General features: G+C 34.3%; 2 protein-coding genes across 2 annotated transcripts; one reads left to right on the plus strand and one right to left on the minus strand.

Moving 5' to 3' along the window:
- The first annotated feature begins 2,046 nt into the window (after nucleotides 1-2,046).
- LOC132267488 (sm-like protein LSM8) lies at nucleotides 2,047-6,645 on the plus strand. The gene is made up of 6 exons (XM_059768648.1): nucleotides 2,047-2,240; nucleotides 5,084-5,191; nucleotides 5,401-5,441; nucleotides 5,526-5,600; nucleotides 6,206-6,258; nucleotides 6,368-6,645. Exons 2-6 carry the CDS (start codon nucleotides 5,155-5,157, stop codon nucleotides 6,456-6,458), a joined length of 297 nt encoding a protein of 98 aa, XP_059624631.1. The 5' UTR covers nucleotides 2,047-2,240; nucleotides 5,084-5,154; the 3' UTR covers nucleotides 6,459-6,645.
- A 1,361-nt stretch (nucleotides 6,646-8,006) lies between these two features.
- On the minus strand, nucleotides 8,007-9,180 carry LOC132266450 (NDR1/HIN1-like protein 6). Its single transcript, XM_059767325.1, has one exon. It carries the CDS (start codon nucleotides 9,002-9,004, stop codon nucleotides 8,252-8,254), a length of 753 nt encoding a protein of 250 aa, XP_059623308.1. The 5' UTR covers nucleotides 9,005-9,180; the 3' UTR covers nucleotides 8,007-8,251.
- Between the last annotated feature and the right edge of the window lie 2,834 nt (nucleotides 9,181-12,014).

The following is a 12,014-nucleotide window of genomic DNA, read 5'->3' on the forward strand; positions in this document are numbered from 1 at the left end:
CCTAAGTGCCCACGTCTCGTCTTTCATATATACATTTTCTAAATGTACATGTGTCGGCTAGGGATAAAAAAACATCTGCGGGGCTGCCCCACCCCGCTCCACTATAAACATCTGGTGGTGAAATGATTTTGGAATGAAAATAGAGTTAGAGATTGAAAACTCACGCGGAGATAAAAAAAAAATAAAAAAAAAATAAAAAAAAAAAAAAAAAAAAAAAAAAGATCACCCGCCCCTTGCCTATTTATAGTGGTATATTGTAATTTTGTTCTTATAATTTATTTGTTTACTAAACATGTTAGGTAAATATTAAAGAATAAACCTTAGAGTATCTATCCTATTCTAATTACTTGATGTAGTGTAAATTTATTTGAGAAACTTTATGTATTCTTTTGATAATTTTATAATAACACTAAATCGTTATGTATTATTCTTATTTGATATTTTTACAATAACATTAAAATCTCAAGTTTTAATTGGAAATTGATCTTGCAAACATAAGAGAAAATGAATTATTACCAAGATTATAAAATTAGTAATACAATTACAAAACTCTCCTAAATCGGTCCAGCCTTCTCTATCCTATAAAATTAACGATTTTGAAGTGGTTGGAGAGTTATGCTAAACCGGGACGAGAATGAGTTCAGTTCTAATCTACACCGTTTTCATCTAGGGATGGCAACAGGGGCGGTTTTGGGCTAATGTACCCTCCCCGCCCCCACAACCGTTTAGAAACCCTTGCCCAAAACTGCTTACACGGGGGACCTTTTCACCCATCCCTGCCCCCATTTAACTTTTTTATCCTCTTGGACACCCGCCTCGCCCCGTTTAGTTCCAAAATTTCTCCTCATTTTTAAATTTTTTTCCCTTAAATATAATTATATAACTATTGAAAAAAATCATAACAAATGGACAATCAATAATTTAAAATAAAATTCAAAGGTACGAGTGTTCTTAGTTCATAGGGTTTTGCTGCTCAATAAAATAGTTGAGAAAATAAGTGAATGTGACTTAAGGTTTTTAGAGCTAACTATATATATTAAAAAAAGAGCAATGCTAATTAACAGTCGCTCTTTTCATTGGTCCTAATATTTGTAATTAATGTATTTATTAATGGTATGTTTTCTATTTTTATGAAACCCTAAAAATATTTATTTTTTTGACAATACTACCCTTTTAGTCTCTCTCCTCACTTAAACCATATCAAAGATGTCATTAAAACATTACATCTTTTCCACTTTTAATAGGACATTAAATAATTAATTTTAACACAAAACTACCTTATTTATTTCATTTGTCTCTACTTCCCACCCTTTCGTTTGTGTGTTTACACACACATATATAATAATCGATTTGTTTTTTTTTTTTTTTTTTTCTTTTAGTTATTGTTTAACAGTGATAGTTGAGGGATAAAATTTTTTATTTTTTATTTTTTATTTTTCTTATTGAGAGATAAGAATTCATTCTCTATAAAATTTAATTATATATATATATATATATTATCCCTCAACTCACTGTTAAACAATAACTAAAAAAAATAAAAGAATCCATTATTATATGTGTGTGTATATATATATATGCATGTAAGTAAACACACTGATGAAGGGGTGAAAAGTAGAGGCAAATAAAAGAAATAAATAAGGTAGTTTTGTGTTAAAATTAATTATTTAATGTCCTATTAAAAGTAGGAAACATCTAATGTATTAATGACACTTTTGATATAGTTCAAGTAAGGAGAGAGACTAAAAGGGTAATATTGTCAAAAAATATATATATTTTTAGTGTTTCATAAAAATAGAAAACGTACAATTAATAAATACATTAATTATAACTATTAGGACTAATGACAAGAGGAACTGTTAATTCACAGTCGGCTTAGCGACTGTGTTTAGCATTGCTCTTAAAAAAAATAAGAGTAATTTAATAATTTACCTACCTAAATGAGTGGGGTGACCTCCCTTTCCCGTCCCGAATTGGCACGAGTTTTCATTAATAGAAATTATTTGTCCTTAAATAAGCTAAATGATCCCCAAAATTGCTATAAACAGAGCAGACGGGGCAGGTACCGGTCCCGCGGGTCAAATTACCATCCCTACTGCACAATTAAGCGCGGGACGTACTGCTCGTGAAAGTTGTTCTCTCCCCCCAAACAGACCACTGTCACAGACGATAAGCCACAGCACCGCAAGGATCGACTTGGAAAGCACCAACGGTGGCCGCCTTCTCTCTTCTACACTAAAGAGGTAGTTCTAAAGCATCTCATCTTCCCAAATAATCTTTATTTATTTATTTTTAAACCCCACCAACACATCACGCAATTACAAGCACACACCTTCTGAAGTAACACGCCAACTGTTCGACAAAATTGCCAACCCAGACTGCTTGTATTTAGAATAGCTCCATTTTGAGTGAGAACGATGGCTCAAATTCAGAAACGATCTCAGGTTGAATATATATCATTGTCTTTTGTAACCAACATTAGCATTGTTTGTTCTTCAAGGTTTTTTGTTTTGTTTTTTTCCCTTCTTAATTTTGTTTTGTGTTTGGTGGTAATATTTATTGTCTAGCCATTACTGTTATTCACCGTATTCCTAGATTTCCTAGCAGCAGTGTTGATAATGGAGAACCACTGTTATAACTCTCTTTTGGTTCGTTAACAAAACCCTCTTATTTATTTATTTATTATTATTATTATTTTTCCTTATTGCGCATGAAATGGAGTAGCCTGGCTAGTCAAGGTAATGTGATTGAAGGACATGGCCAACCATCTATCGAAAGCAGACTGGGTTTTCTAGTTCCTTCTGGTTTAGGTAGATTCTTGCGCCAAGGGGATGGGTTCAACTTCCCCTTGCATCAGAGGCACCTCATTTATGTAGATCAGGAGGTTGTCAAAGTAAAGGTCCATTACAATGGGGTTCTAAGGCATTTTTAGTCTGATCCTTGCTTATAGTCATCTAAGAGAAGAATAATGAGTTAGAAACCATTAAAGGAAGATTGATGTGAGGAAGTTGACTGATATAGCGAAAAGTTTACCTCCTGCAACGTACTCACAGGAATTGTCTCCTGTGGGGGTAGAGGAGGCGTTGACACCCTCGGTCTGGCCAGTCTGCTTGGCCTCGTGACTTCAAAAGGATGCTCAAAAGACCAGAAATTGCGAGATGAATAAATCCTCACTTCGGTAAATCATACTATTTCTGAATTCCCTTGGCAGCCTACTGACCTTACAGATTTTATAGGAACAAAGGAATATGTAGCCCATAGAGAAAAATGTGGTTAACTGTCCTCCAATGCTAGAACAAGAATGGAATTTACAAACAAGGAAACTTTACCTTTGTTACCATGGCGGCGGTATTAGCCACTTCAGCTATAGAAGCACTAGAACAGGTTCAATCCTTTAAAAGGTTGATCCTTGTCAGAAGCACGATCTTGTCAGGCTGGAGTCTCAGCTCGCACAGGCACATTAGAGAAGGCTGACCAGTGTGAGCAGATAAGGAATCCTCTTAAATTGAAGGGAAGGAGGGGGTTAGTTTATCCTCCCTCAGAAGTTTACTAGTAGAACAACACTAATATAAGAATTTACTTTAAAGAATGCTACTTGGAGATTTAAGCTTGAGGTTCCACTTGTGAGGGGACCTCAGTATTGATGGGCTGCTCTGTTCCATTCCCACCCTTATTCATCGTTTCTTGGGCTGGCATTGCTAACGTCTTATCTGTATCATCTCCAAGCCTAAAGTAATACTTTGAGCTATCTCTTGACTGACATGAGAGGACATCATAAGGGGTTAAAGCTCTAAAAAAATTTAGACTTCTGATCTCTTGAGTAAGGTAATCACCTATGAGACTTCTGATCCAGCTTTGGAGTTATTCTCTATCTTAGTTGAGGCTTGACCCTCTTGGCCTTAGCCACGGCTGCAAGATGTAAGGTAATTCATCGTCATTATTTAGAATATTGATGACTTTTGGAAGGTCCAGGGGTAGCTGGAATAGCCTCTGCAAGAAGGATAACACAAGTATCACAAGAAGTTTGAGTAACTGCTGGATAGATAGAATACCTCTTATCGGCCAAAAATCAATCCACATAACTTCCCTTTTTAGAAGTTAGAACCATGTTTGTTACTATTCAGTGTCTGAGGGCTAAGTGTTGGACTACTGTAACTAATTTGGCTTCAGGAAGGTCAGAATGCATCATCTTTGTAATTTATAATTTATACTCATTCAAAGAGAGCATCTACAAAATCTTAGGATTACTATTTCCGTTTTCGGTATCAGAAACCTGTCTTTTATTTAATCCACACAACTTACCTTTTTAGTTTTTAGGCATCATTGTGTGCTTTTCCTCCACACTGGCCAACTTGAGTTTTCTCTGAACTACCACTAGGGGTAGGTTGAGTATATTCCACTTGATACTGAAGAAGCTTGAACTCCAAGATGGTGTCATAATGGTCTTCAACTTTGAGCTTAGGCTTCTTCCTATTCTTCCACAGGCTGATAAGAAGTAACAGCATCAGCATATTATATATCTGAGATCTTTGTGTTTTAAATGGTGCTGGCCTGATGAAAATCCTTATTTGTAAGGCTATGAATTGTTTATCAATCAACAGTAGTAAAATATTATTTATTCAATCTTACCACCATCAGGAAACACATATTTTTTAAAACTTTTTGTTTGCACTTAATTGTTGTATTGCAGTTAATTAGGATATTCCTTGTTCCATAAGTGACATCACATTTAGTATTTTTTTTTCCCACATCACATTAAGTGCATTACACTATATGTGAAAATAACATTATTGATAGTTGGGAAATAAATGTCTCTGTAAAGTTTAACCAGATCAAGACATTTTAGTTTTTCATTTCATGGATGAAGTGTTCCCTCCTCACTCCCTCTCTTCTTTTTTACCTTTCTTTTTTAATTTATATTTAAATAAAGAGAGTGTCCATCAAAAGTTTAAAACTACTACCATTTTAACTTTTCGTTGCAATTCTATGGTTCCTATATTTTTCTTATATTTTATCAAGTTGAAGTTTTCCTTTTTTTAATTATGTGCATCTATATTAAACTTGGCCTTTTTTTTTTTTTTCGCAGCTGACCTTGTAAAGGTGTGACCAGCACTGCGTTGAAGTACTCAGCTTGTTAGTTGTGTTCTAATTCACAAAATGTCAAGTGGGCCTGGGCTTGAATCTCTTGTAGATCGTATGCGATCATCAAACCCATTATGACATATTTTCTTCTTCTTCTTAGTTTACACGTAGCCTGGCAATTGATATCTTGAATAATGGCTACTATTATTATTAATAATGAATTGTCTCTACTAAATCCAAAATTTTCCTTACTGAATGAGCATATAATCTGGGGATCTATTTTTCGTTTTTGTTTTCTGAAACATAATTTTTTATTTGCAGAAACAATTTCAGTTATTACTAATGATGGGCGCAATATAGTGGTGAGGACTCTTATTTTGGACCACGGTAGCAAAATTTTGTGACAAAAGCCATTACAGTACTGACTTCTATATTTTTGTTTTCAGGGAATTCTAAAAGGTTTTGACCAGGCTACAAATATAATTCTTGATGAATCTCATGAACGGGTTTATTCCACTAAGGTTTGAATTAGTTTCCATAGAAACACTATTGGATTTTATTCATGAAGTGTTACTCTTTTCAATGTCCTAAGGAACTTGCATTTTTATACAGTATCAACATTTTTTCATTTGAAAGAGAAACAGTTAATTATTAAATTTATGTTTTTTGCTTCCTCAGTGGGTTTATTGTCCTAATTTTCTTCTGTAGTTATATTTTTGTTTGTTATTTCATAATCCCAACATGGATTCAAGGATTTCTATAGATTTTATAAGTTTTCTAATTTAATCATTCTCACAAAACACTGGAAAGTGTTTCTTGATACATGGTTGATGTGTATTTTGGGTTGCTTTCATCATGGGAAGAATTGCATTATAGTTCTGATTATGGGGGAAGTTAACTATGAATATTGTCTGCTATGGTTGTCTATATGTTTTGCTGCATGTTGCTGAGAATACAGTTATGAATGTTAATGTGCTTTTTTCCACTGTTGACAAGTAGATCCCGAATACTTCTGACCTTTTCTTTGTTTTTAATTTCCTTCATTTTAGTTTATTGTAATTTCCATCACATAGAAATTCATCAATTTCTCTAATAAACTTTAACATTGTTGACCTTTAATATGCAGGAAGGTGTCCAGCAACTTGTGTTGGGTCTATACATCATAAGGGGTGACAACATGTATGGTTTATTTTATAATTCCACTATATTATTTTGATTATTTGTTAGTCCACTAATTTTTTTGTCGCGTAGATTAACTCCTATTGTTTCTTTCAATTTCCATTTGCAGAAGCATTGTGGGGGAATTAGATGAAGAACTGGACTCAAACCTGGATTTGTCAAAACTAAGAGCTCATCCTCTAAAGGCTGTTATCCATTGACGAACAACATGGTATAAACAGTTTTATGTTGTTACAAGGGATCTGTTCAAGTAAAATGATTAGTGGAGTATACAAGACACTGAGAAATTTAAAATTGTGTTGAACTGCTTATAAATATGCCTACTTTAATTCTGGATGCCTACTTGCAAATTGATGCATTTCCCTATCTATTTAATTTTTTCCTCTAGTTTTGAATGCAATAAATTTAGGAAAACCTGAAAAATAAAAAACTGGGTTAACTTGTCTCATTGGCTACTTTTAGAGATGTCTCATGCTCATAGAAAGTTAAATATCTTATTGCTGTCCCGGCGAAGTGATATCTTGGGAGCTATTATGAAGTTGACGTTTGGGTCTAATACACTCCGCGTTTTGGAAAACAAAGTGATATCTTGGGAGCTATTATGAAGTTGACATTAGGGTCTAAAACACACAGCGTTTTGGAAAACAAAATAGATATGCCTTTTCGTGTTAATTATTTGGTGTGCATCTGGAAGATAGGGACTGGGAGACTAATCTGGCACTGCTAGGGGCTCATACCGTGAAGTTTCTGCCTTCTTGTTGTTAAGGAAGCTTCATACTCGTGTTAGTCATTTGGTTGTATCAGGTGGGGGCTACTAGGAGAGGTAGTAGATCCAGTGGTTTGTAATAGTGATTCCTGATATCGTCATTTCACAATCGAGGACGGACCATTTTAGCCAATGTTCAGGAGGCTCTGCATATCCGGTTTATATTCGGTAACAAGTGCTTAATGTAATATAACACCTCTTACTGTTCTAGCAACTGTATTGGCCAACACTTCACATATTAAAAGCTACAATATGCGTCTGTTAGCAGTCATCTTATAGCCAAGGTTTGTAGTAGGTAAACAATTTATGCCTGCATAGGGAGCATCTCTAAGACATGAACTTAGAAACACAAGTTACGGTCATTGGTGAAAAGGCCATGTGGGTTGGAGGGGATCGTTAGCCGACACCTATAATTTGCTTGAATATTTCTGAAGTCTGGAATTGGTTATCAGTCCTTGCCATGATCATGGAGTTGACCATTTAGGTGGAACTAACTTCCCAATCCATGATCACGGAGTTAACCATTTAGCCAACACTTCACATATTAAATTGTTCTAGCAACTGTATTGGCCAAAACTTCACATATTAAAAAGCTACAATATGCGTCTGTTAGTAGTCATCTTATAGCCAAGGTTTGTGGTAGGTAAACAATTTATGCCTGCATAGGGAGCATCTCTAAGACATGAACTTAGAAACACAAGTTACGGTCATTGGTGAACAGGCCATGTGGGTTGGAGGGGATCGTTAGCCGACATGTATAATTTGCTTGAATACTTCTGAAGTCTGGAATTGGCTATCAGTCCTTGCCATGATCATGGAGTTGACCATTTAGGCGAAACTAACTTCCCAATCCATGATCACGGAGTTAACCATTTAGGGGAAACCAACCTCCCACACTGTCAATGAAACCTAGCGGCTTCCTTTTCTGGAGCACAAAACCAAATTACTTTCGGAGCAACCATAAACATTTTGAGGGACTCAATTGAGTACAGAAACGTCTGTGTGTATATAATTTATTCTTCATGAAAAAATCGATATGTAACAGTGTCTGAGTATATAAAATAGAAGGGAACATCAATCTATGAATAGTAAATCGGAGGAAGAAACCACCCCTAATCCTCCCGTTCTATACATACAACAGAAAAAAGAATGCCAGTATAAAAATAATAAAAAAAAAATAAAAATAATAGTAATACAAGCATGGCATAACAACTAAAAGTAAGGAAATTAGAGCCTAAACCTGAACTTACAACTACTACTTTTAATACTAATAACATTATCAGCAGTCAAGCTATCCACCACCACCCTGCACCTGACCACAAATTTCACCTTCGGCAACTTCAACTTCCCGAGCTTAATCCTCACCGGCACTTTCACTCTGAGATTCAAAGGAATACTTCCCGTCTGTTGTTGCGCCTGCAGTGACGACAGCAGATTGTTTGCGTTCTGTGTTTGTCCCGTCAACGCCACGTCGAGCACCGTCGTGTTCCGGTGACCCTGGTAAAACTTTGGCAAAGAACCTTCACAGAGTTTAGTGCCAGTGTACCAGACACCTATATTGCTACCACCCTCGTAGTATATACCAATCTTCTTGTTGGGGTTTCTAGCTGTGATGTTCACGTTGAACGTGGCATACAAGCTGTTGTCAGTGTTGAGAGTGAACTGTGTTATTCTCAGGCTATCGATAGAGTATTTTGGTAGTTTTGGTCTGAAGATAAGAAATATGATCCCAGCAAGTAAAGCAATGATAATAATCTGTAGTATGAGGAGGAAGATTGTCCAACACAGGCACTTGCGGAAACAGTTTCTATTCTTGGGTGGTTTCGCGTAATGCACCGGGATCGTACGCTGGAATGGTGGGTACTGCTCCACCGGCATGCCTTTGTCGGACCTGGACGAGTCACGGGGAACTAATGGGGCGGTAGGATTCTGTGGCGCCTCGGGGTCCTGGACCGGGTGGATTCTCTGTTGATCAGCCATGTATTGATATAACTCAGAAAGCTAGAATGCACTACCAAAGGTACTCTTCTCTTTTTTTCTCCTTTCTGCTACAAAACTGTGTCTAATATAGGGCCTTGGAAATGAAGGCTGATTGTTATACAAGTACATACATACACATATATATAGATATAGATATAGATATAGAGATAGATATAGATATATGCTTGTTAGGTGTCATGTGGACGGTTGATTTTGTTGAAGCTTTGGAGCTTCCCTTTTTGACTTTGGATTTAGAGGGTGTAGAGTCTCTTTCTAGGAAGGCTTGTAATGTCTTCACACATGCCTCAATGTTCTATCAGCAGGTTACTTAAAAAGACTGTTGGGAGGCGTGGAAATAGTGGTTTTAATGTCGAATACTAACGCGTTGCAGTGTGGGGAAATGTTGAAAGTTTCTTATTGAGAGAGCGCAAGTACTGCAAGTCTTTATAATATATATATATATATATATATATATATATATCATAAAGAACCAATTAAATCAAAAGATTAGCTATGTCAATAATATAAAATAAGTTCACATAAATTTTAAAAAAATAAAGTTTAATATTTCTTAGATGGATCATAGAGTTTAATATTCCTAGAAGGATCATTATTTCATCTCTAGTCCTTGAAAGCGTGGGGAGGACTTGGTTAAATAAATAAATAAATAAATTACTTGTATAATTTTCTTGTTTTCGGAGTAGTTTGGTAGCTCGCCGGACTCGTAAACATGAATACGAGCAATGCCATCGCCTACTTAAGGTACAGTATCGTGTTTATAATCTTTACTTCTATATTATATTGTTCAATACATTCAATCAATTCAATACATTTCTTATATATCCATAGATACTATATTGGATTTAATCAAATTTCAAACAATCTAGATTGATTGATTGCTTCCTTTGTGTTATTGCTATGGGTTATGTGGCTTATGCCAAAACACACACACACACACACATATAATTAAAAGATGTAGTCTAGTTATATTTCTTCATCAGTAAAAAGTTGAGGATTCGTCCCAATCTAAGTGTAAATTTGTAGCTATGAAATATATATATATATATATATATATATATATATATATATAATATTAGTCACACGTGTTATGTGTGAAATTTTAAGGTATCACAAATCAAAATGACTGTCACAACATGGAATAATTTATTTAATTAGTTGAGATTTGGTTAGTTAATTTTAGTGTTACATTGTAATTGAAGAATATCTGAGTGTGAAAACATCCTCTTATTGGCATCATTTTGGTAGTCGACAAAAAGATTATGATATTTTCAAAAAACAAGGACTCCCAATAAATTATTATATTATTGATGAAAGCAAACGCGTCACGTCAAATTGAGACCATGAAAAGTTCAATTTAAATTAAAGCCGACTCTTGCGATGCTTTAATAAGCATCAAGCAGAAGCAATCTAAATTATATGATGATTACTTATTATTTTTTATTTTTTTGTTAAAGTCATTTTCTTAAGATGTTATATGCACACTTTATTGTATTTGGTTTTTTTAATACAAAAATGATTCAATTAACTTTCAAAAATGAAATTTAAGAGTATTTAAATAATTGTAGTGTATTGGATTTTAAGAGTAAAAACTAAAAGGACTCTTCTATATAGTATTTAAATAAATGGATCTAATCAAGGTATTTGAATAAATAAAAAGATTTCAAAATTATGCTAAACTAAAGGTACCAGTGCTAGTCCAGTGCACCAGACTTTCGTCATTGTGGGACTGAACAGAACAGTTAAACATACACAATTTTACCTCTTTTACATGCTGCCGGTGGATTATTTCTTGATTCGAACTCGCCGGACATACTTTAAAATTAATTCATGCATGCTATTAAAACTTAAATGTAATTACTAAATTAAATTCATTCAGTTGAAATCATAGAGGTCCAAATGGAATATAATGATTAACAATTAATTAAGAAGCAAACTAGTAGAGTAGATAATAATAAAACTAAGAATTGGAGCGTGAGGAAGAAAATATGGGAAAGAAAGAAAAGGCAACAAGCAAAATGGGCAGCTGAGTCAAAGTTGCTCTCTTTATAGAAGCTTCTTGGACTATTAAAACCACACAAAGTAGTAATGACACGACGCGTTGTTGAAAGTCAATTTCATTGATGTCAAGGTGGGCCACATGTGATAATATACTTCTTGACTTTCAAGGCACAACCTCAGTTGTTTTTGGTGAGCACAACACCATGTAATAAATAAAAATAAAATAAAATAATATATATATATAAATGTATATATATTTGAAAAATGTTTTGTGAATAAATTAAGATTCCATTAATTTAATGTTTGTGTTTAGGTAGTTGGTGAAAGACTAATGTTGCTGACATTTTCCTTTGTAATTTTATAGGCTTGTCAAAGTGTGTTTGTTGAAGTCTGGTTGCTGCTAGAGATGATGAAGTTGTCAAACAATTAAGCTGCCTAATTTCTTTAGCCTGCAAAAAAAATTCAATATATAGTTCATTATTATAGAGAAAATATGATTTTTATTGTCCTTACGTGCTATTGTGATTTTGATAAACATTTTGAGAGTATGAACCTTGAGGTAACGATGAAATTACTCTATTGCGACTTGAAAGAGCCTAAGCTCCTCCATCCGGTATTATCGATTTCAAAATGAAAATCATTTCCGTAATATAATACAGATCAACTTCCAGAGGTTGCCCCCTACAGAATTAGTTGGAATTTTGTTTAAAAAAAAAAAAAAAAAATATTCACAAAATCTAGGTTTCTAATACGAGTAAGAAAAGCTGTGGTGGCTTTTAAATTTTAATTAGAATATACAAATTTATCCCAAAATTTTTAACTCTGCACGTTCAGCATTTTTTTTTTAATAAATGATGGTATTACAAGAAAACCAAGCTTCAAATTTTTTTTTTTTGAAAATCAACTTCCCAAAATTTAATACAGATCAACTTCCAGAGGTTGCCCCCTACAGAATTAGTTGGAATTTTGTTTAAAAAAAATATATATATAT

Source organism: Cornus florida, unplaced genomic scaffold, assembly GCF_030987335.1.
Source record: "Cornus florida cultivar Cherokee Brave unplaced genomic scaffold, ASM3098733v1 CherokeeBrave_3.0.0_Hap2_Chr07, whole genome shotgun sequence".
Taxonomy (NCBI): domain Eukaryota; kingdom Viridiplantae; phylum Streptophyta; class Magnoliopsida; order Cornales; family Cornaceae; genus Cornus; species Cornus florida.